We start from the raw sequence: 20215 nt of genomic DNA, 5'->3' as shown, positions 1-20215 counted from the left end.
TATTTTGGATGCACCCACACTTTTTTTTTTTTTTTTGGTTGTACACCCAACCATATCAATGCTGTGTCCTTTTATTTATTATTATATTTTATTATAATAATTATAATTTGTATTTTTTTAAAGAAAATTTTGTATTTAATATAAAGATACATAATGCCCAAAAAAAAAATAAAAATAAAATAAAGGTACGTAATAGTAAACTTATACAAACAACATTTCTATCTTCACAACCAAAGTTTTCCATTCCCCAAAGTCATCTCCAAATTTTCCTACGATGAGAGGGAATAGTATTTTGGGGGAAAAAACCGACCCATACCCGAATCCATTTGTCACCGGATCTTGTTAGTTGGAGACAGAGAGAGCACTGAGATTGACTGAAAGAGCAGCAATATTTCAATTTTTGTTTCTTTCTTTTCAAAATTGAGACTTTCGAACTCGAACGGACCTCATGGCGAAGCCCGAGCCCGAACCCAGGGCTCGAACCGTTCTCGAACCACTCACCCAATTTGACCTCTCTACCCACTCACAATCCCCGACCCGATCCCTCGCCATCTCCACCGTCTCCGATTCCCAAACCCTTATCTACATCGGAACTCTCGCCGGAACCCTAATTCTCCTCCAATCCTCTCCTAAAACCACCTCCTTTTTGCAAGCCATTACGGTCGCCGATGGTTCCCCGATCGATCGCATTATCGTCCTCCCCGAGATCGCAAAGCTTCTCGTTCTTTCCGATGGATCTCTGTTCTTGCTCGATTCGTTTCTGTCACAGCCCGCCAAGAAGCTCGCTTTCTTCAAAGGAGTCTCCGCGATCACCAGGCGATTTCGTAGCACTGGTAATCAAACCGAGAGTACGGATTTCATCGACAGCACCGCTGATTCTTCTTCTTCGGAGTACGCGAGCGCGAGTCAACGGCTTTTACAGAGGTTGAGTGGTGGAATCAGATCAAACGGTTTGAAAATCAAAGAATCCGAACAACAGCAACAACAACAGCAGCAGCAGCAGCAACAGAGTGAAGCTAATAATTTAGGTCACTTCGTTTTCGCAGTTGTGATTGGTAAAAGATTGATACTTGTAGAGCTCGTTTTAGGCAATAGAGTGAACAAAACCGACGTTGACGTTAATGGCGTATACGGTTCTCTCGTGGTTTTGAAAGAAATTCAATGTATCGATGGGGTTATCACACTTGTGTGGCTTGATGATTCCATAGTTGTTGGTACGGTTAACGGTTATAGTTTGTTTTCGTGTGTTACGGGACAAAGCGGGATTATATTTACGTTGCCGGATATGTCTACCCCGCCACGGCTCAAATTATTGTGGAAAGAGTGGAATGTGTTGTTGTTAGTGGACAATGTGGGTGTTCTTGTCGATGAACACGGCCGGCCAGTTGGTGGGAGCTTGGTGTTCAGGCGTGGCGGACCGGATTCTATTGGGGAGATGTCTTCCTATGTGGTTGTTGTGAGGGATGGGAAGATGGAGGTGTATCATAAGAAGTCGGGTAGGTGTATTCAATCGATAAGTTTTGGTGGGGAAGGAGTTGGAGCTAGCGTTGTTGCTGATGAGGAAGTTGGGAGTGGGAAACTTGTTGCTGTTGCAACACCCAACAAGGTATGTAAATCTAGCTTGATGGGGCTTCACCCATTTTTACAATTGATGGTCTATTTTGTTATGTAAAGGGTACAAGTTGTGTTGTATTTAGATGTTCACATTATGCCTTAACCAATAGCTTTTTTTTAGTTCTGTTCTCGAGGGGTCTTGATAAATTCTCCTGTTTCATGTTAAATGGTTACTAGGTTATTTGCTATCGTAAATTACCTTCTGAAGAACAAATCAAAGACGTTTTGAGAAAGAAGAACTTTAAAGAAGCCATTGCCTTGGTGGAGGAACTTGAGTGTGATGGTGAATTGTCAAAGGATATGCTCTCCTTTGTTCATGCTCAAGTGGGGTTTCTATTGCTGTTTGACCTGCATTTTGAGGAAGCAGTAAATCACTTTTTGCAGTCAGAGACAATGCAGCCTTCTGAAATATTTCCATTTATAATGCGAGATCCAAATCGCTGGTCACTGCTGGTATACATCTTTTCTAATGTCTATGTTTGGTCTACTCGTACGTACCCTGTTGTCAAAGATTGCTTCTACCTCATACCATTGATTATGCTAACTATAAACTCACTCAAAAAAACCAAAAATGTAAAATAAAAAATACAATATCTGCCTAATAATTGATGATACCATACTTTCAGGTTCCTAGAAACCGATATTGGGGTTTGCATCCACCCCCTAAACCTGTTGAAGATGTTGTAGATGATGGGTTGTTGGCTATCCAAAGAGCTACCTTCCTGAGAAAAGCAGGTGTAGAAACTTTAATAGATGATGATTTTCTTTTGAATCCACCAAGTAGAGCTGATTTATTGGAGTCAGCAATCAAGAACATTATCAGGTGCTTACATTTCTTGACTTGGTGTGTCTTCTTCTTTTTTCCTTGTGTAATTGCTGCAGCATGCCTCTCTCCCTAACCACTGCAGTGCCATGGGGTAAAGTAAACGGGGGAGGGTGGTGCAGGATCAGGTATTGGATTATCTAGTTTTCAATTTAAATTATGCTAGCATTCTAGAGAAGAATGATCCACATTTTTTCCCCTCATCAGACTGTTTTAATACTTTTTTTAATTTTTTAATTTTTTTTTGTGGCATGTGATCTGATCTGAGCAGTGGTGTCATTGTTTAACTCTATTGCTCTTACTATAGGTACTTGGAAGTTTATCAGGAGAAAGAGTTAACATTGCCAGTGAGAGAGGGAGTTGACACACTATTAATGTACCTTTATAGAGCTTTAAATCGTATTAATGACATGGAAAAGCTGGCATCTTCAGAAAACAGTTGTATCGTGGTATGTACCAATATATACATATGACACACACAGACCTGTCTGAGCACACACACATACATACATTTTGTATATCCTTTGCTTTCTTAAGTTAATATATTCATTATTTGTCCAGACTAATAGGGGACTTATGACAGAACCGCATCCCCCCCTCCCCTTTCCAAAAAAAAAAAACTGATTTCTTCATGTGTAAATAATTGTTGAGGGGAGTCAAAGAAGAACTAGAAAACCTGAGCATTAAGAAGTTGGAAACATTGAATTATGGTTTCTAATAAAATAGAATTTTGAGGAAAATGGATGAGAAAAGTTCTCTGAAATTACTTGTCTAGAAAAATGGTTCTCAGTTATTCTGGTTACCTTTTCTAGGAGAAACAAAAAGAAAGTAAAATCAGAAAATTCACATTTATTAGATAAGAAAATCCTAGGAAGAAGTGACTGAACGAACAGTAAGATCACAAACAAAAACTAATTTTGTCACTCTAGATCCATGCTTTTCTTACACAGTTTTAGATTTCAACCACTAATCAAGCTATGCCTGGCTTTTCCATTAAGATGTATATTGTAAATCAAACAAACGAAATGAAGTTTTTAATAAGATTTGATTAAGAATGAGAACACAAAACAATTAAGCAGTAGTGTACTGGGAAAAAAGAAGAGGGAGATTAAGTCAACTGACATTCTTTTATCAGACAACTATACAGTGGTCTCATCAGCTTGGTCCCTGTGGCCTGAATTCGAACCTGTGTTCATGCTAATGTTCTAAAAACAAACAATTATGAGAGATAGAGAGAGAGAGAAATTTGGGGGGGGGGGCGCTTTCTTCAAAAACAGTATAGGGTTTGAACTGGAAGGGTTGACCATCAGATCCATCTAAAATTGTTATGGATTTGGAAACATTGCATTTTTGTTTAGTTGTTGGGTCTGGATCAAGTTATTTTATAGACCTCAAGACAATGCAATATGTGAGGTTGGTGGTACACTGGAATCTTAGTATTCCAATGCATTGAAAAACAGAGTCCGTTGTCTGGAGCTTGCTTGAAGGATGACCGGTCAACTTGCATGGACGGTGCAGGAGGAGTTGGAAACTTTATTAGATGACTCTGGCCACCAACGGACGCTTGCCTTCCTCTATGCAAGTAAAGGGATTAGCTCAAAAGCTCTTGCTATTTGGCGCGTTTTGGCAAGGAATTATTCAACTGGTCTCTGGAAAGACCCCACTCTGGAGAATGACATACAGGATACCAGTAATAATGGTATCTCCAGTAAGGAGATTGCTGCAGTTGAGGCATCAAAGATTCTTGAGGAATCTTCTGATCAAGATTTGGTTCTACAACATCTTGGATGGGTATGCGCATTTCTTATACAAGTTTGGTGATCTTTGAAGAAAGCCTAATAATGAATGTGCTTGATGTACTTAATGGCTAATCAGGATCTTCCCGATGTCTCTTTTTAGGTTGCTGATATCAACCAGGTGCTTGCTGTTCAAGTTTTAACATCAGAAAAAAGAGCCAATCAACTTTCCCCAGGTGGGCCCCATCCCTATAAGAATGGTCATCTCATGATGAACTTTGGTTCTGATGTTATATATTTATTACACACGCACACACGTATGAATATATGCATGTGTATATTGATTCAAATGGGTGCCAATCTTTCTTTCTCCTGCTATGGGCTTTTAGCCAATAATTTTGTGTTTTCTCATGTGGATATCACAGGTGGTTCATGCCATCCTATTTTGTGTTTTGCAACGTTTGGAAATTTATTTCACATCGCACTGGTTTTCCTCTTTGTTTCTTTTTATAAATCCTTTAGTGAAAATTTTTGTAAGCATCACGTTGTACCAATATATAATTATTTTTTAAATGTAGGGAGCTTTTTTTTTTGGGGGGGGGGGTGGATAGGAGAATAATTTATTAGGAAGAAGAAATGCTCAAATGTAAGTGCCCATAAAGAATTATAAACAGACACTCATGAAGTCCAAACACACAAGACACACACCCCCCCCCCCCCCCAAAAAAAAATATTTGAACAAAGATCTCAAAAAGCTATTTTAAATATCTTGCATGGATTTCTCTTTGTTCTCAAAGATCCAATGTTTCCTCTTTCTCCATATGGTCCACATAATGCAATGTGGTGTACTTACCTCACAACCCTATTATGATGACTTCTAAACGCCTATCTCTAGATGGTTAACAAATCAATGACCTGGCCTGGCATCACTGAAAGTACCCCAAAAGCCATAAATGCAAAAGACCATAGCTCCCTAGCAATAGTGCAATGCAGCAACAACTGCTCAAACGTTTCATTCTAATAGCCACAATAAGCAACTCCATTTCACATGATCATAAGCCTTCTCTATATCCAATTTGAGTACCACTCTAGGTATCCTGTCCCTTAATTTATTGTCTAGGCACTCATTAGCTATCTAAGATCTGTCGTCCTCGGACAAGAGTATTTTGATATTTAGATACTAACTTCCCTAACACCATCTTAAGTCTATTGGCCAAAACTTTTGCTAATATTTTTATACAGGCGACCCACCAAACTAAATACAAAACTCAATAAGATAAAGGTTGCATATTCATCTCTTTATTTTCTTGGCTGTAGCAAGATGAGTGTCGACCCTCTGATTTGTGTCACTTCTTGGATTAATTTTATTTTTAAAATTTTTAGCAGCAGTTGAGTATGTAGCCTGTATGCTTAAATTGTCATCCTAGATTGTTTTACACTTCAATTATTAATACAGATATCATCATTTCAAAAAGAAAAAAAGGAAAAAGAGTTCATTAAATTTTGCTAGCTGCAGGCCTCTGTAAATTTTTTCCTTTCCTTTTTGTTTTTGTTGTAACCGGTCTAATATATTATTTCATTACTTATCACAGATGAAGTTATTTCAGCAATTGATCCAAGAAAGGTAGAAATTTTTCAAAGGTATGTTCATCACATACACTGCACCCCAGCTTTGCAGCAGTATAATTGTATGAAGTTATTTATATCAAAGGGTGCTCAACCTCTCATCTTCCACCTGCTTGGGATCTCTCTCATTTTGATTTGTTCACTTTTTTAGCTTTGTAAAACGATGATAGATAGACCACAAAGCTCCCACTGGAACTAAAGCTAATAGATCATATTTATACTTGTAAAATAAGAATTATGTTGGTAAAAAGTTAATTACTTCTGTTCCTTTTTTTTTTTTTTTTGTGTGTTATTATTTGCCCGATTACAGATCCATAAGCTTTAGCCATTGCTGTAAACATGCAATGCTGCTTGTTAATATTGTTTACAGTTTCTATTTTGTTATTTTGATTTTGATTTTTGGTAAAGAAACATTAACTGTAAAGACTGAAAAAAAAAAACTGTAAAGAAAATAAAAATGAAGCTTGTTGGGTAGCCCTTGGCCAAGGCTGGATTTCTCACTCGTTATCCAAAAAAAGGGGAGGGGGGAAACCTTGCTGTCAAAACTGTTGTTCAATTTTTCAATATAAAAGGCCCTTTTTTTTTTGTGGCTGTGTGTTTTTCATTAAGAAACTTGTAGATTGGATATGGGGCTATGATATCCAGCCTACTTAAGAGAGCAGCTAAATTATATGAATTGTGAAGATCCATAGACTCTGGGACTGGTGTCAGAGCACCAATATGCGGTCCAGAATTTGTTGTATGCCTTCTTAAATGATATATGAAGGGAAAGTCAGAAAATAGTACTAATTCAAATTGCCCTTCTCATCTATCATGAGCATGTAGCAGGTTACTTTGATGAGGTAGCCTCAATTCTTTGTCTTTGTGATTGTATTTGGAAAGGTATTGATTAACATCTTCGTACTTGACCTTCCCTTTTCTTTTTTTAATAAAATTTCATTTTAAAAAGAAAAAAAGAAAAAAGAGGGAGCCTTATCTGTGTGTAACATATATTGAATGACAAAAAAGAAAGGAAAATATATCAAATACTCCTAGGATATTCCTCTTTTTTTTTTTCTTTTTTTTTTTAATTATTATATATATGGAAACTCCTAGGATATTCTTTGATACAGCTGAAATTCATGTCAAATTCAATTTAAAAGGTGTATATTTTTAAGGTTGTAGGAAGGGTATAAGACGTCTTTTTCTTGAACTATACATTAAATTATTGAAGACTATAGTTGTATGACCTAAAATTATAAGTCATGCAACTATAGTCTTTAAGAACTGAAGTGTCCTTGCCATAAATTTGTTACCGTTCAGGTAGTGTTGTTTGACTATCTATAACAGTAAGAGATAAAGGATTCATATAACTAACGGTACAGTTTGCTCTTCTATAAGTCTATTTTTCTCATCTGTGAGATTATTTCAAAGCTATATATAATACAGGTCTTTCATAACACAATTATGTGGTATCTTTTATTTTTGTTACAAAATTTTGTTCCTCATGTTTTTCTCAACCCCTTTTTCCCCCCTATGCTTCTGAAGCTTCTTTCTTATTTTATGTGCCTTTCAGAGTGTGAATTTGTTTTCACCTCTTTTAATTTCGCAGGTACCTCCAGTGGTTGATTGAAGATCAGGACTGTGATGATACTCAATTCCATACATTATATGCTCTATCACTTGCCAAATCAGCAATTGAAGCCTTTGAAGCTGAAAATACTTATCAAAACAGTGACATTGGAAGGGTAGATGAGACAGTAATTTCTGATAATAGAATGAACTCGATCTTTGAAAGTCCACTTCGAGAAAGACTGCAGATATTTTTGTCGTCTTCAGACTTGTATGATCCAGAGGAAGTTCTTGACTTGATTGAAGGATCGGAGTTATGGTTGGAAAAGGTCCATTGGAACTCTTATAATTACTTTGTTGTTGGTTCTGCCCATTGACTTGGCTGAATCTTCTGATTATGTACTATTGAGATCGTTTACTGCCTAATGATTTGCATTATTTCTTTCAAACTGTTGTTAGGTCAGGCATGAATGGCATTGATACTTTTTTAGTGCCAAATGGTAAATGGTCTTTGCTTATTGCTAAATATTATTCCTGACTTTGACAGGCAATTCTTTACAGAAAACTGGGTCAAGAGGCATTAGTGCTCCAAATTTTGGCATTGTAAGTTTCAAATTTTAACTACAGTCTTTTTACTTTTCCATTTCAATTTTGTTTTAGATTTGTTTTTAATAGGCACTTCTCGTATATGAAAATTTGCGTGTAAGACACCTGAGGGCACAATACTTGTGTCCTGCACTCAGAAGATTTCAATAAAAGAATTTATCCTGTTCTGTCTTATGTGGAGCCAATGGCAGGAGATAAGTTTTAGGGTACTAAGCATTATGTAATTAAGCTGAAGCTATTACTTCTGAGATAACTCGTTAATTGGATTACAGCAGTTAGTGGCTTCTCTTGTACTACATTCTTTAGTCTTGTTTTTAAATTGCAGATGTTTTTTAATTACTTCAGGGGGAAAAAAATTTGCCATCATTTACAGAAGGATAGGAGAAAAGTTGTTTTACATGGGTCTTATGCATTTTTTCTCAAATAATGTTTATAAGTGATTATACCTTTTCCTATCAATTTAAGCTTTCGGGATCAGTGAAAGTTTTTAATGAAATTTTATTTACCTGTATAAAAAAAAAATTATTTTTCATAGTTTCAGAGCAAATGGTCCTAAGTTTGAACGTTGTCTTCTTCACTCTTCCTCCCATTTAAAAATTTAAAACTTCCATTTATTGGGCCCCACTTTATTAATGGGGAGTATGGGCCTATATGTGGGGTGTAGTGTCAGAATAATAGATAATTGATTAAATTCACAATTTTCTATCAGCTCAAGCTTTTGGGATTAGTGATAGTTTATCACGTTTGTTTTCTCTATTTGGTATGTGGAATTGACATGTTGATCATTGACCTTTAGATGTTGTCCCATATGAACTGCCTCATGTTGGTGTGCATGGTATCTCAAATCTCTTCCTCTCATCTTTTTCTCTAAAACCTTAACCAATGCCTTAAAGTTCTACTAAGATTGGAGACATCAGGAGAAACCTCTGCTTGTTTGGCTGGTGGTCTAGCTTCCATGGCTGGGTGTATTGATTTTTTTGATAATTTAATAGTTACAACTCAGGAGAGGGGATTCAAATTTTGGTTCTCCTAATAAAGGAGAGCTTACTATGATACTAAGCTACAAGGCTCTTGGCACTGGATGTATAGTCTATCAATTTCCTTGTTCTTGCAAGATGCATTACAGAGGGGAAAAAAAAAACAAAAAAAGCGTTGAACTTCTAAATTTTATTTCTCAAGAATTGTAGCTAATGTCACTTTGATCAGGTCGTAATAGTGGTGGGATTTTTGAGGATGTGGGATAGAAAACCGTTACAATATTGTGGGATAGAAAACCGTTACAATATTTTTTGTGTGAATGCGGATAGCTTTCTAAGCATTTTACCTCAGAGTTGAATTCAATGCAACTGTGTTTCTGTTCTATACATATATATATATATATTGCGTAAATCTGCTGAAGAATTTTGTTCTTTCATTCTTAATTGTGTATATCATGAGATAACATCTAGCAGTCTCCTAACATGCCCAGTCCATGCTCCAATGGTACCTCTTGTCCAAGAATAGGCAGAGGATCTGCTTGTGGTTGTGGCTGTGGCTGTGGCTGGAAGACCCACTTGGTGTGTGTATAGTTTACTAATTAAAAAAGAAAAGAAAAAAGAGAGACGTGGTTTGAATTAGCATTAGTTTAGATAAATGCTTTGTTGGGTATATTTTGTGGAATTTTGAAAATATAAAGGAATTTAAGCCCTAAACATTCATGGTTTAGGAGCACGTGCCAGCTTGTGAGTTTCATGTTATCTTAAAAGTTGTCAGTGAGAAGTGAATTGCTGGATATATGTGATTAATGTACACTTGTCTTTCAGGAAACTGGAAGATAGTGAAGCAGCTGAACAGTATTGTGCAGAGATTGGCAGACCAGATGCCTATATGCAGTTGGTTTTTTTCTCTTCTCCCTAAATTTTTTATTTGTGTATATAAAACAAGTGTGTAGCATTTTGTTAATGCACTTTGTCTCCTTTCTTTGTTTATGATGACTCAGGTTACTCGATATGTATTTGGATCCACAAGACGGTAAGGAGCCAATGTTTAAGGCTGCTGTTCGCCTTCTACACAATCATGGAGAATCATTGGATCCTTTGCAAGTTTTGGAGGTATTACATCCCCTTTCAGTCACAAGCATACATGACCTGTTTGTCCATTATTCACTTCTTGCTTTAAGAATTGTTTTGCTTTCTACAGACTTTAAAGCTTATACTCTGGTTTTGCCAACGAGCTATAGCTCAATTGACACTTCTTTCTCCCACAATAATTGGTTGGAGGGTGAGGTCGTTGGTTCAAGACCCATTAGGGTGTGTGTAGCTTACCAATAAAAAAAAAAAAAAATTCTCACATCTGGTTTTACATATTGAGAAAGATTGGAGAGTGTAATCATTTATAGAAACTTGTCACATAGAGTAGTGCAAATCCATTGTTTTCGTCTATAACTTGTTCCGGAATATGAGAACTATATTATAGGTGACTAGGCACTTACTAATACCTCTTACTTCAAACATTGATTTTTTATCTACAATAACAATCAAGTCTAGTTGTAATTTTTTTGGGTTGGCGATCGGTGTTGTATATGTTATTGTAATGAGGAAACTATGGGTCATCTTCTCCTTCATTGTCCTGTAGCTCACTCGTTGTGGGTACGAATGTTACAGGTATTTGGGATCCAATGGGTCATGCCAGGTTTGTGGATTGTTTGGTGTCTTGTTGGAGCTTTTGGTTGGGGAAATTTTCTTCGGACATTTGGAATATAGTTCCTGTTGTTTGATGTGGGTTGTTTGGATGGAAAGAAATTGGCGCTCTTTTGAGGCTAAAGAGAAATCGATTGTTCAGTTACAAGCTCTATGCTAGAGTACTCTGTTTGATTGGACTAGGTGCTGGGGCTCTTCGACTTGTTCTTCCATCATTTTCTTTCTTCTCTTAGTATTATCACCTAAGCTGCTTTTTTTAATCTTTGTTGTTGTTTGTTGCTTTTTCTTGTGTTCACCATCATGAACACCTTGTACTTGCTTTATTCGTTTTTTCCTCTTGATTAATACTATTCTTATTACTTATTAAAAAAAAAAAAAATCTTTTCCATCATTTTATTCTTTCTTTTTTTGGATTAATATTTCCATCATTTTATTCTAGCGGCCACATGTATTCTTTTCCATCATTTTTTATATTTGGAGTCTTATTCTCTATAATCTCCTTAATTGACCCATCCGTTTTTACTACCACTACTAATGTAGAAGATTTCTGGAGTTGGATAAAACTATCTTGCCCCTCATTCTCGTAGAGTATTTCAAGATCCTGTTTTATAACAAAGATAGGTTCTAGTTGACCAGAAGTTTTCTCCTATTGCATGTTACACATTGCTTTCTTTAGTAAGGCCACACCCTTTAATTATAAACCACCTCCCCCCCCCCCCCCCCCCCCCTTTTTCCCCAGCCAATGGATGAAAAATCCATGATGTCTTTTTTTCCCCTCCATAGATTTTAGTTCATTACATTATACAAGGTAGAGATGGAACCCTCATAGCATGAATTGATGATGGCATCTATGCTTGTTTTATTCAAACTCGGTAAATATTCAGGCTTTCTATTTTTAAGATGGTATGGGTTCTGGGGTTAATGAGCTCTAGACCAAATAGCACTTCCTTCTCTTATAAGAGCCTGGTGGGGAAGCGGGTTTCTATTCATTAATAAACTGAGTAAAAAAATATGCCATCATGGCCAGATTTGCTTTATGAACAAAAGGGAGTTAAAGGAATTTGGGAGGCTTTGAACACTGTGGTGGTCAGTTATAACAAGAAGATGTGGTTTTACTTATCAAAAAAAATAATAATAATAAATAAATAAATAAAAGAAGAAGAAGAAGAAGATGTGGTTTTAAAAATGTTTAGGGTTCATGCTAAAGAGAGAAAAAATTAGGGTTGAAAATGGGCTCAGCATGCAAAGTCATGGAATTTTTGTACTAGAGTCTGAAGGTTAGATTCCTATATTCTAAATTGATGGGAAAGCTCAAATAAGAATGGGAGAATTGCATGGTTATTATTCTCTAGATTAACTTATGTGGCCCTATTGTGATTTTAGTTTTTATTTTTATTGATAGTCTGACATAGCTAATTTTCATTTTTTAATTGGTTTTATCAACTGTTGGTTGAATTGTTAGTCGGCCAATTATAGGGCTATGGAATTATGTAACATTTTAAACTTACGTGTAAACTATGAAAGGAATAAATGCATAAGGCCATCTAAAGTTTAGTGTTGCATACATAGTTAAGAAATTGGAATCCATATACACAATTTGAATTTGATGTACAGTGATTGTCGCATGATACAATGTCGTGGATTCCAAACTTTTACTTTTTGTGTGGAATTGGAATTCAATGCCAACTCCAAACTTATTAGACATCTAAACAATTTGGCATTGGAACCTCCAATAGCAAATCCAAAGTCCAATACAATGCCAAATCTAGGGATCTAAACAGATTATGAAGTTTGTTTGCTTTAGAAGTCTGGTTGGGAGTTTTAAGCTATTATGTTCTTACCAAAAAGTTGCTTCCTATATGGCAGAAATTGTCTCCAGATATGCCCCTCCAACTAGCCTCTGAGACAATATTGAGAATGTTTAGAGCTCGCCTTCATCATCATCGTCAAGGGCAGGTAAATTTATTTTGAATTTGAGATTTCTCGTGATGAGACAATAGGATCATGAACTACAGTAACAAATGTCGCTGACCTTTTTGAATATTCAGTCTTGTTCTTTTCCATATCATAGTTGCATTAGTTGATCTTTAAGCTTTATTGTGGTTCCTTCGTAAATGTAACAGCATGGTTTATCTTTTAGTTGGTCTTTGAACATTACTAATGAGCCCTGTCTCAAATAACAACTCTTCCTCTCTCAAGTGTGGGTGAAGGGTGAGGTTATATGGTCCAAAACCCACTTGGTGGATTTGCTCTCCTAATCATAGTTACATTAACCAATCATTGATTTGCCTTGTTGCTGCCTTAGGTAACAACATGAAATGATAAAGGTTCTTTTCACCTATTCTATCCATATCCCTTTAAACCCCTTCATTGCTTTAGGCCTTCATTGAATTACATTGCATTATGGGTGACATTAAGCCAGATCTATTTGGGTTCCTCAAACCACTGTCGTTGCAGTAGATCAAATTAATATGGGAGCAAGATGATCTACTATAAAGCCATGGTATTAGTATAACTGAAGTCAACATAGTTTATGATCTACCTTTACAATCATCTATGTGTGTGTGTGCACACTTGTGCTTGTTCCTGTTGTTCACAGGCTGACAGCTCCATTTGCTATACATTAGGGGGTGTTTGTCAGATTTAATCATTTGGTCAAATTGGTTCTTTTTTTTTTAATTTTTTTTTAAAGTTGTGGAGAAGATCGAAACTGGTTTTAAATCAATAAAAACCTGATCAAAGTATTTGTGCTCCATATTCAGTTTGCTGAACTATATGTTAATTGCATTTTAGGTTTTCATGGAAACATGTGCAAACTGATTTTGAAGCAAAGCAGCAAACTAGAACCAATTCCATATTTTACAGAACTTTCCAAACCCAAAATATTAAAAAACCAGTAATGTTGTTCATCGCTGCCCTGGTTTTTTAGTTTGACAATTGCTCCCACATGTTTTACCGAATCAGAGGGACAGGTTTGAGTCAGGTTCTTTGAAATCAGACTTACTGTAGCACACACTTCCTCCCCCTCAGGAAAGGGTGGACAGTAAGGTTGTGGGTTCAAAACCAATTGGGTGTGTAAACTTACTAATAAAACAAAATTAGGCCTGTTGTAAAGTATTTAATTTGATCTGTGCCTAAATGAATATTTCAGATCGTGCGTAATATGTCCCGTGCTGTAGACGTCGATGCGAGGTTAGCAAGATTGGAGGAAAGATCAAGACATGTCCAGATCAATGATGAGAGCCTTTGTGATTCCTGTCATGCCCGACTTGGAACTAAACTGTTTGCAATGTACCCAGATGATACCATCGTCTGTTACAAGGTTTGTGATATTGACCTTGTATATTTCAATGAGGATGAATTTCTGGAATAGTATGGGGCATTGAATTTCAGGATTTCACTGCAGAAATTCTTTATTTTCCAAAACATTTGGTTGCTGATGGGGCACAGGGAAAGGAATGCACTTCATCCCTTTAGATCCTAGTAGTTACTACTTACTAGTTGTAGGGATAAAATATTTTCCCCATCCATTGTCTTCATGGCTTTTGATCAAAGTATTCTTTACATACATCATACATGGACAATTGAGTAAACCAGGAAAAAAACAGAAAAAAGAAATAAGTAAACCAGTTCATACTTCATTAATCTAGAATTTCATAGAAGTTGTGACCATCCAGTATAAGTCTTCTAACATTCAAGGGTTAAGTGTGTGCATCCTTGTTTGATTGATGATAAGAACTACATCCTTTCTTGTGCAGTGTTTTCGTCGTCAGGGTGAGTCGACTTCTGTCACAGGTCGCAACTTCAAGCAAGATATTCTAATCAAACCGGGTTGGCTTGTGACCCGATGATCTAGAGAAAGATGATGTAGCTGTGGATGTTCAAGACTTTAATGCTCTACAGCTCGGGGTTCGAAATAATACCTCCAGATTTTGACAAATTAGAGTCTGTAGTAGTTCTGGAAGCGTGTTAATGAAGTTCAGTGGAGGTCAAGATCCTTACATGCTCATGTTAGAGGCATAAATCGAAGTATCATCTTTGTAGAGTATAACCATAGAATCTACATACGGCACAACATCATATGATTGGTACACTGACTATGTATGCATTGCTTCCACATTGTAAATGCCTCAATTTTTTTGCTAATGGTTATGCGTTGCTGGGATGTTGTGTATATTTGAGTTCCGCAGCTTTATCTCTCTTTAACACGACCAAAACGACCTCCAACTAGCTCTCCAAGGATCATAATCCGTTAACAGTTTAACTACAAACTTGGTTGAAGCCTTAGGCTTCAATCTACAATAGGAAGATGAGTCCTAATCATGTGTGATGCACATGACTCATTTAAAATGATTGTGCACAATTACTTTAAGTGTGGTTAAGTAAGTCATGTGCGTTGCACATGACAGATACACATCATCTTCCTATCGTGGGTTGTAGCTTAAGGATTCAACTAAGTTCCTTCTCAAAAAAAAGAAAAAAAGATCCACCAAGTTGGGAGCCACACTTTGTTCTTGTGATTATTAGAACCACATGGAAATTCCATGAACTCATATCCAAGTGCAGTTGTGATGGTACCTATAGTTCTCTGTTAAGGGAATGCACAATTGGTGATGGTGATGTAACTACATATTACATGCATTATACAAGTAAACAATGAGAATAGTAAAGATTTGAAGGTTGGTGTGGGTTATTGGTTTTTTGCGTTTTGCTAGGTCCTTTGCGGTTGTGTTCTCATCTTTTTTGTGTTTTACTTTATGATAAGAATGATGTGTAAATCTAGATTTTGTCATTTGTCATTAGGTGTGCAAATTTGGATTTATGATGTGTATTTTTTACTTTGGAGTTTGGATGTGCAAATCTATTAAAGTGTCAGATCTAGGGACTCGTATGATGTTCGACTGTCCACTTGAATGTGAGGTGTAGACGATTTTAGCTAATCAATCAATTGATAGTGCGTTTCTCCCAAAAAAAAATCAATTGGTAGTGTGTGGGAGAGTTCGCCAACGAAGAGGTGAGGGTCGAGTCGAGTAGTGGGTTGATCCCAACCTTAGCCCGATAAGCAATCTAAAGGAAATCTAAAAAACCAATCAATCCATGCCATGTTTCAACAGTAAAAGACTGTAAAAGTAATAAATTTTTAAGGATAAATTACAACTTACCTATATGTGGTTCGACCAAATTTTAAGTTGCCTACCTGTAATTTAAAAGTTGGCATTTTGTCCATCTGAGGTTTACTCTATTAGGCTCCTGTTACCCACCTTTGTATTTCCACCGTTAAAAACACAAAAAAAACATAACAAAAACATAAATATCAAGATCTAAAAGTATATTTCTTAAAATTGTGAAGGTTTGGCTTAAGAACATTCTTCTCCTTCATAAGAACATTCTCAAGCCTATCAATCCTAACAAAATTATCAAGGGGATATTCTTCCTCCATTTAATCAATCCATTTAATCAATGAATGTTTGAATTTTTGCATGTCTTGACTTATGGATGTTGTGCAAATCACAGATGTTAGCCTCTTACAAAGTAATTTTTAGGCATATTTTGATATGATAAACCTATTCTGGACTAGACAAAACCAAATTATTATATTCTAGGAGAGAGGCCATGGGGAGATCAAGGCTTTGGACAACTGGTTCGTCTCCAACTCCACTATTGTGCTTGAATGGGGTTCATTCTGGGTATTACCAAGAGTTGATGAAGATGAGATAGAAGATGGAGATGTAATGATTTTTAATTTAATCAAAATTTTAATTTTACTTCAAATTTTTATGAAATAATGAATTTTTAAATTTTGGAAATAGAAGTCAGAAATGTACTTATTTTTTAATTTGCTGGTGTGATATACTCCATGTAGGACGCCGCTTTGTATATTGTATTCCTTTAGCATTTTCCGTACTTTCAAGAGGATCTCTATGTTTATCTTGTTGGGAATTACGAACAAGTGTTCAACTGCTAGGAGGAAGTTAAATCTTGGCCACACAAAGACATCTATTATGGCCAAATTGGCCATTTATCACTTTTCGCGGAAATTATTAGTAACATACCATTGTTTACAAAATAAGTAGCAATATACTACTTTTTTTGAAACTCGAATTTGCTTTGTAAATCAAGTTTTAAATACTTGAGTTTCATAAAAAAAATTTGTGTTAACATGGATTTTTTGATTGAAGAAATGCCACATGGAACTCGAGCTTGGTAAACTCGAGTTCCATGGAACACAATACTTGAGCTTACCAAGCTTGAGTTCTTTGTAAATACTAAACTTGAGCGTAATGCTCTTTTTTTCTTTCGAGTTCCTCATTTTTTTTTTTTTTGATAATCCACAAATAAACATAAACATAAAAATAAGTAATTTTTTTCATTTGAACGCACAAACATATGTTTTTTTTATTATTTATTTAAATAGAAGCATTGTAAAATATAGAAATTTTAATTTCAACGTATTAATTTTTAAATACAGATTTGTTTTAAGGTGTAAAAAATTTAGATCTATATTTAATGAAAATACAGATCAGTTTTGAAGTGTAAAAATAATTCAGATATGTATTTAATGAAAATATAGATCAGTTTTGAAGTGTAAAAAATTCAGATCTGTATTTAATGAAAATACAGATTTGTTTTTAGTTAAAAAAAAAAGATTCATTAATGAGCAGATTTTTGAAACTCAAAAGAAAAATCATAACAACAAGAGAATTATTTAAATACATATTTTAACTAAGTTTATGCAACTCTTAGCAATAACATCATAAATTGAAATTAAAAAACATCCTAAATCTAATCACGCACCATCAAGTAGAACTAATAGAAAAGATCACAGAAAAAGGAAAAGAAAAACTACCTCTTGCATGGATGTGCTCTTCTTAGTGAAGGAATATTTTAGGGTTCAAAGAAATTTATTCAATTAACTTTAAAACCTAAAATATCTTGCTTACAAAAAAGAAATTTTAAAAATCTGGAGCTATGACTTAAAGAAATAAAAAATAAATTAGAGGAAAAAAGAAAAAGAAAAAGAAAAAAACTCACCTGCTCTATCCAATTCCACTTTAATCTCAATATTCTATAAACAAATTAGTAGACTATATAGTCTACTAATTTGTTTATAGAACATTCTCAAAAAAAAAAAAAAAAAAAATGTTTATAGAATAGGGATTTTTATTTTTATTTTTAAAAAATCTTATACCCCTCCTGACTCGCAGTCTGGCACAAGCGAAAAACGCATTGTAACACACACCACCATGACTTGTCTTGGCTATTAGCTTGCACTTTTAACTCCCCGCACTTAAATTTAGCAACTGTAGCTCGCGAACCAAAACCCAATCCAATCTTTCTTAAACCCTAACACTTCGCTCTCTCTCTCTCTCTAACCCTAAAAAGCAACCATGCGACACCAATGGCGCTTGCTTCTACGACCTCACCACATTCTCCGATCTCAGCTTCACAATACCACTCACTCGTCCTCGCATTTCCAGGTACTCTCCAATCCCAATCTCAATCTTCCACCATTTCGTTCTCTCACTTCACTCTTTCACACCACTGTTTCACAAAAACCCCAATTCATAAACCATAGAGACGCCGTTTCTCGTAGGTTCTCGTCTGAGCCTGAACAAGCCATTGAAGAGAAAGACACGGATCACACTCACATAGTTGTAGCTGATATTTTTGCGAAACCTACTGTGGGTGTGGATGATATTAGGAAAGAGTTAGAGCTGAACAGTATTGTGATTAGTCATGAATTGGTGTTGAGGGTTCTGGGGAACCTCGAATCGAGCCCCAATGTGGCGAAGCGGTTTTTCGATTGGGTTTTGGAGAGTTATGGTCAGAAACTCAGCTCTAAATCATATAATTTGATGCTGGGGATTCTGGGTGTTAATGGGTTTGTTAAGGAGTTTTGGGATTTGGTTGGGGTTATGAACAAAAAGGGGTATGGGATATCCAAGGGCGTGCAAAATAAGGTCTTGGAGAGGTTCCAAAAGGATGGGTTGGGTGGTGATGTTGAAAAATTGAGGGCTGTGTATGCCTCTGGATCAGTGGATAATTCGGCGGAGAAGGTTTGTTCCAAGTTGTGTAAGATAGTTAGGAGTGAAGTGTGGAGTGATGATGTTGAAAGGCAGATACGGGAATTAGGTATTGAGTATTCAAGCGATCTGGTTAAGATGGTATTGGAAAATGTTGGTGTGGAGCCAACTAAAGCATTGATTTTCTTTAGATGGGTGGAGGAGAGTGGGTTGTTTAAGCACGATGAGCGGACTTATAATGCTATGGCCAAGGTGTTGGGGCGGGAAGATTGTATCGATAGGTTTTGGAAAGTTGTTGATGAGATGAGAAGCAATGGGTATGATATGGAGGAGGAGACATTTGTTAAGGTGTTGGGGCGGTTTTGTAAGAGGAAAATGATTAAGGATGCTGTGGATTTGTATGATTTTTCCATGGCTGGTGCAAATCAGCCTTCCGAGGATTGTTGTGTCTTTCTATTGAGGAAAGTAGCAGTTGGTAAACAATTGGATATGGGTCTTTTTTCGAGGGTTGTGAGGATTTTTACCAAGAGCGGGAATTTGTTGACAAATTCTATGCTTGGTGCAGTTTTTAAGTCATTAACCAGTGTTGGTAGACTTGGAGAGTGCAATAAGGTTTTGAAAGCAATGAAAGAAGGTGGGTTTGTGGCTAATGGTCATTTACAGAGTAAAATTGCATTTCAGCTTAGTAGCACTGGTAAAAAGGATGAGGCAAGTGAACTTATGGAGAATGTGGAAGCATCTGGGTCCACTCTAGATCATAGGACATGGGCATCTTTCATTGAGGGGCATTGTGTAGCTGGGGATTTTGACAAGGCTTCTGATTGTTTCAAACAGATGGTTGAAAAAGAGGGAGTTTCTTCTGCTGGTTATGCATTCCACATTTTGGTAAACGCTTATTGCCAAAAAAACAGGGCAATAGAGGCATGCACGCTTCTTGTTGGGCTGGTGAATGTTGAACAGTTGAAGCCCTGGCATACTACATATAAAGAATTGATAAGTAAGTTGTTGGTTCAGGGTGGGTTTCAAAATGCTTTAAGTCTTTTGGTTTTGATGAAAAATCAAGGGTTCCCACCCTTTGTGGATCCATTTATTGAGTATGTATCGAAGTCTGGAACTGGTGATGATGCTATCAACTTTTTGAAGGAAATGACTTCAAAGAGGTTTCCAGCGACATCCATGTTTCTCCGTACATTTGAAGCCTTCTTCAAGGCTGGAAGGCATTTTGAAGCTCAAAATTTCCTTTCCAAATGCCCAGTCTACATTCGTAACCATGCTGATGTCTTGAATCTCTTTTATTCCATGAAATCTAGAAAAGGTTCTTCTGCCACTAATGTGGCTGCATAGGCTTTTTGGCTGTTTTTCCTTTTGTTTCATGTCTGATTAATGTATTATGATATTTCTTCAAGAAATTTTGGTATGCATATTTTGTTCTCTTTCATCCAAAATTATTGACTATTGTGGCATCATAAGCTTTTTGTGGCTAATAAAATATATGGTTATTTGACTTTCCTGACATTTTTCTCTTTATCGAATTTGTCTCATTGGTTCAGTACAACT

The 20215-nt window shown here is 36.1% G+C and overlaps 2 protein-coding genes across 3 annotated transcripts; both read left to right on the top strand.

The window, feature by feature from the left end:
• The first annotated feature begins 235 nt into the window (after positions 1-235).
• LOC115967801 (vacuolar sorting protein 3) lies at positions 236-14809 on the top strand. 2 transcript variants are annotated; one of them, XM_031086947.1, is made up of 15 exons: positions 236-1606; positions 1792-2067; positions 2241-2437; positions 2497-2565; positions 2745-2886; positions 3956-4228; positions 4337-4409; positions 5766-5814; positions 7391-7679; positions 7898-7953; positions 9759-9827; positions 9935-10046; positions 12501-12590; positions 13786-13956; positions 14393-14809. In XM_031086947.1, exons 1-15 carry the CDS (start codon positions 449-451, stop codon positions 14483-14485), a joined length of 3117 nt encoding a protein of 1038 aa, XP_030942807.1. In that variant the 5' UTR covers positions 236-448; the 3' UTR covers positions 14486-14809. The 2 variants fall into 2 exon arrangements, with proteins under 2 accessions (XP_030942807.1, XP_030942808.1); XM_031086948.1 differs by lacking the exon at positions 2497-2565.
• A 3042-nt stretch (positions 14810-17851) lies between these two features.
• Positions 17852-20173, top strand: LOC115968741 (pentatricopeptide repeat-containing protein At3g02490, mitochondrial-like). The gene has a single exon (XM_031088236.1). It carries the CDS (start codon positions 18023-18025, stop codon positions 20000-20002), a length of 1980 nt encoding a protein of 659 aa, XP_030944096.1. The 5' UTR covers positions 17852-18022; the 3' UTR covers positions 20003-20173.
• The last annotated feature ends 42 nt before the right edge of the window (positions 20174-20215 follow it).

This window comes from Quercus lobata, chromosome 11 (assembly GCF_001633185.2).
Source record: "Quercus lobata isolate SW786 chromosome 11, ValleyOak3.0 Primary Assembly, whole genome shotgun sequence".
Taxonomy (NCBI): Eukaryota; Viridiplantae; Streptophyta; class Magnoliopsida; order Fagales; family Fagaceae; genus Quercus; species Quercus lobata.
This window is presented reverse-complemented; position numbering and strand designations above follow the sequence as displayed.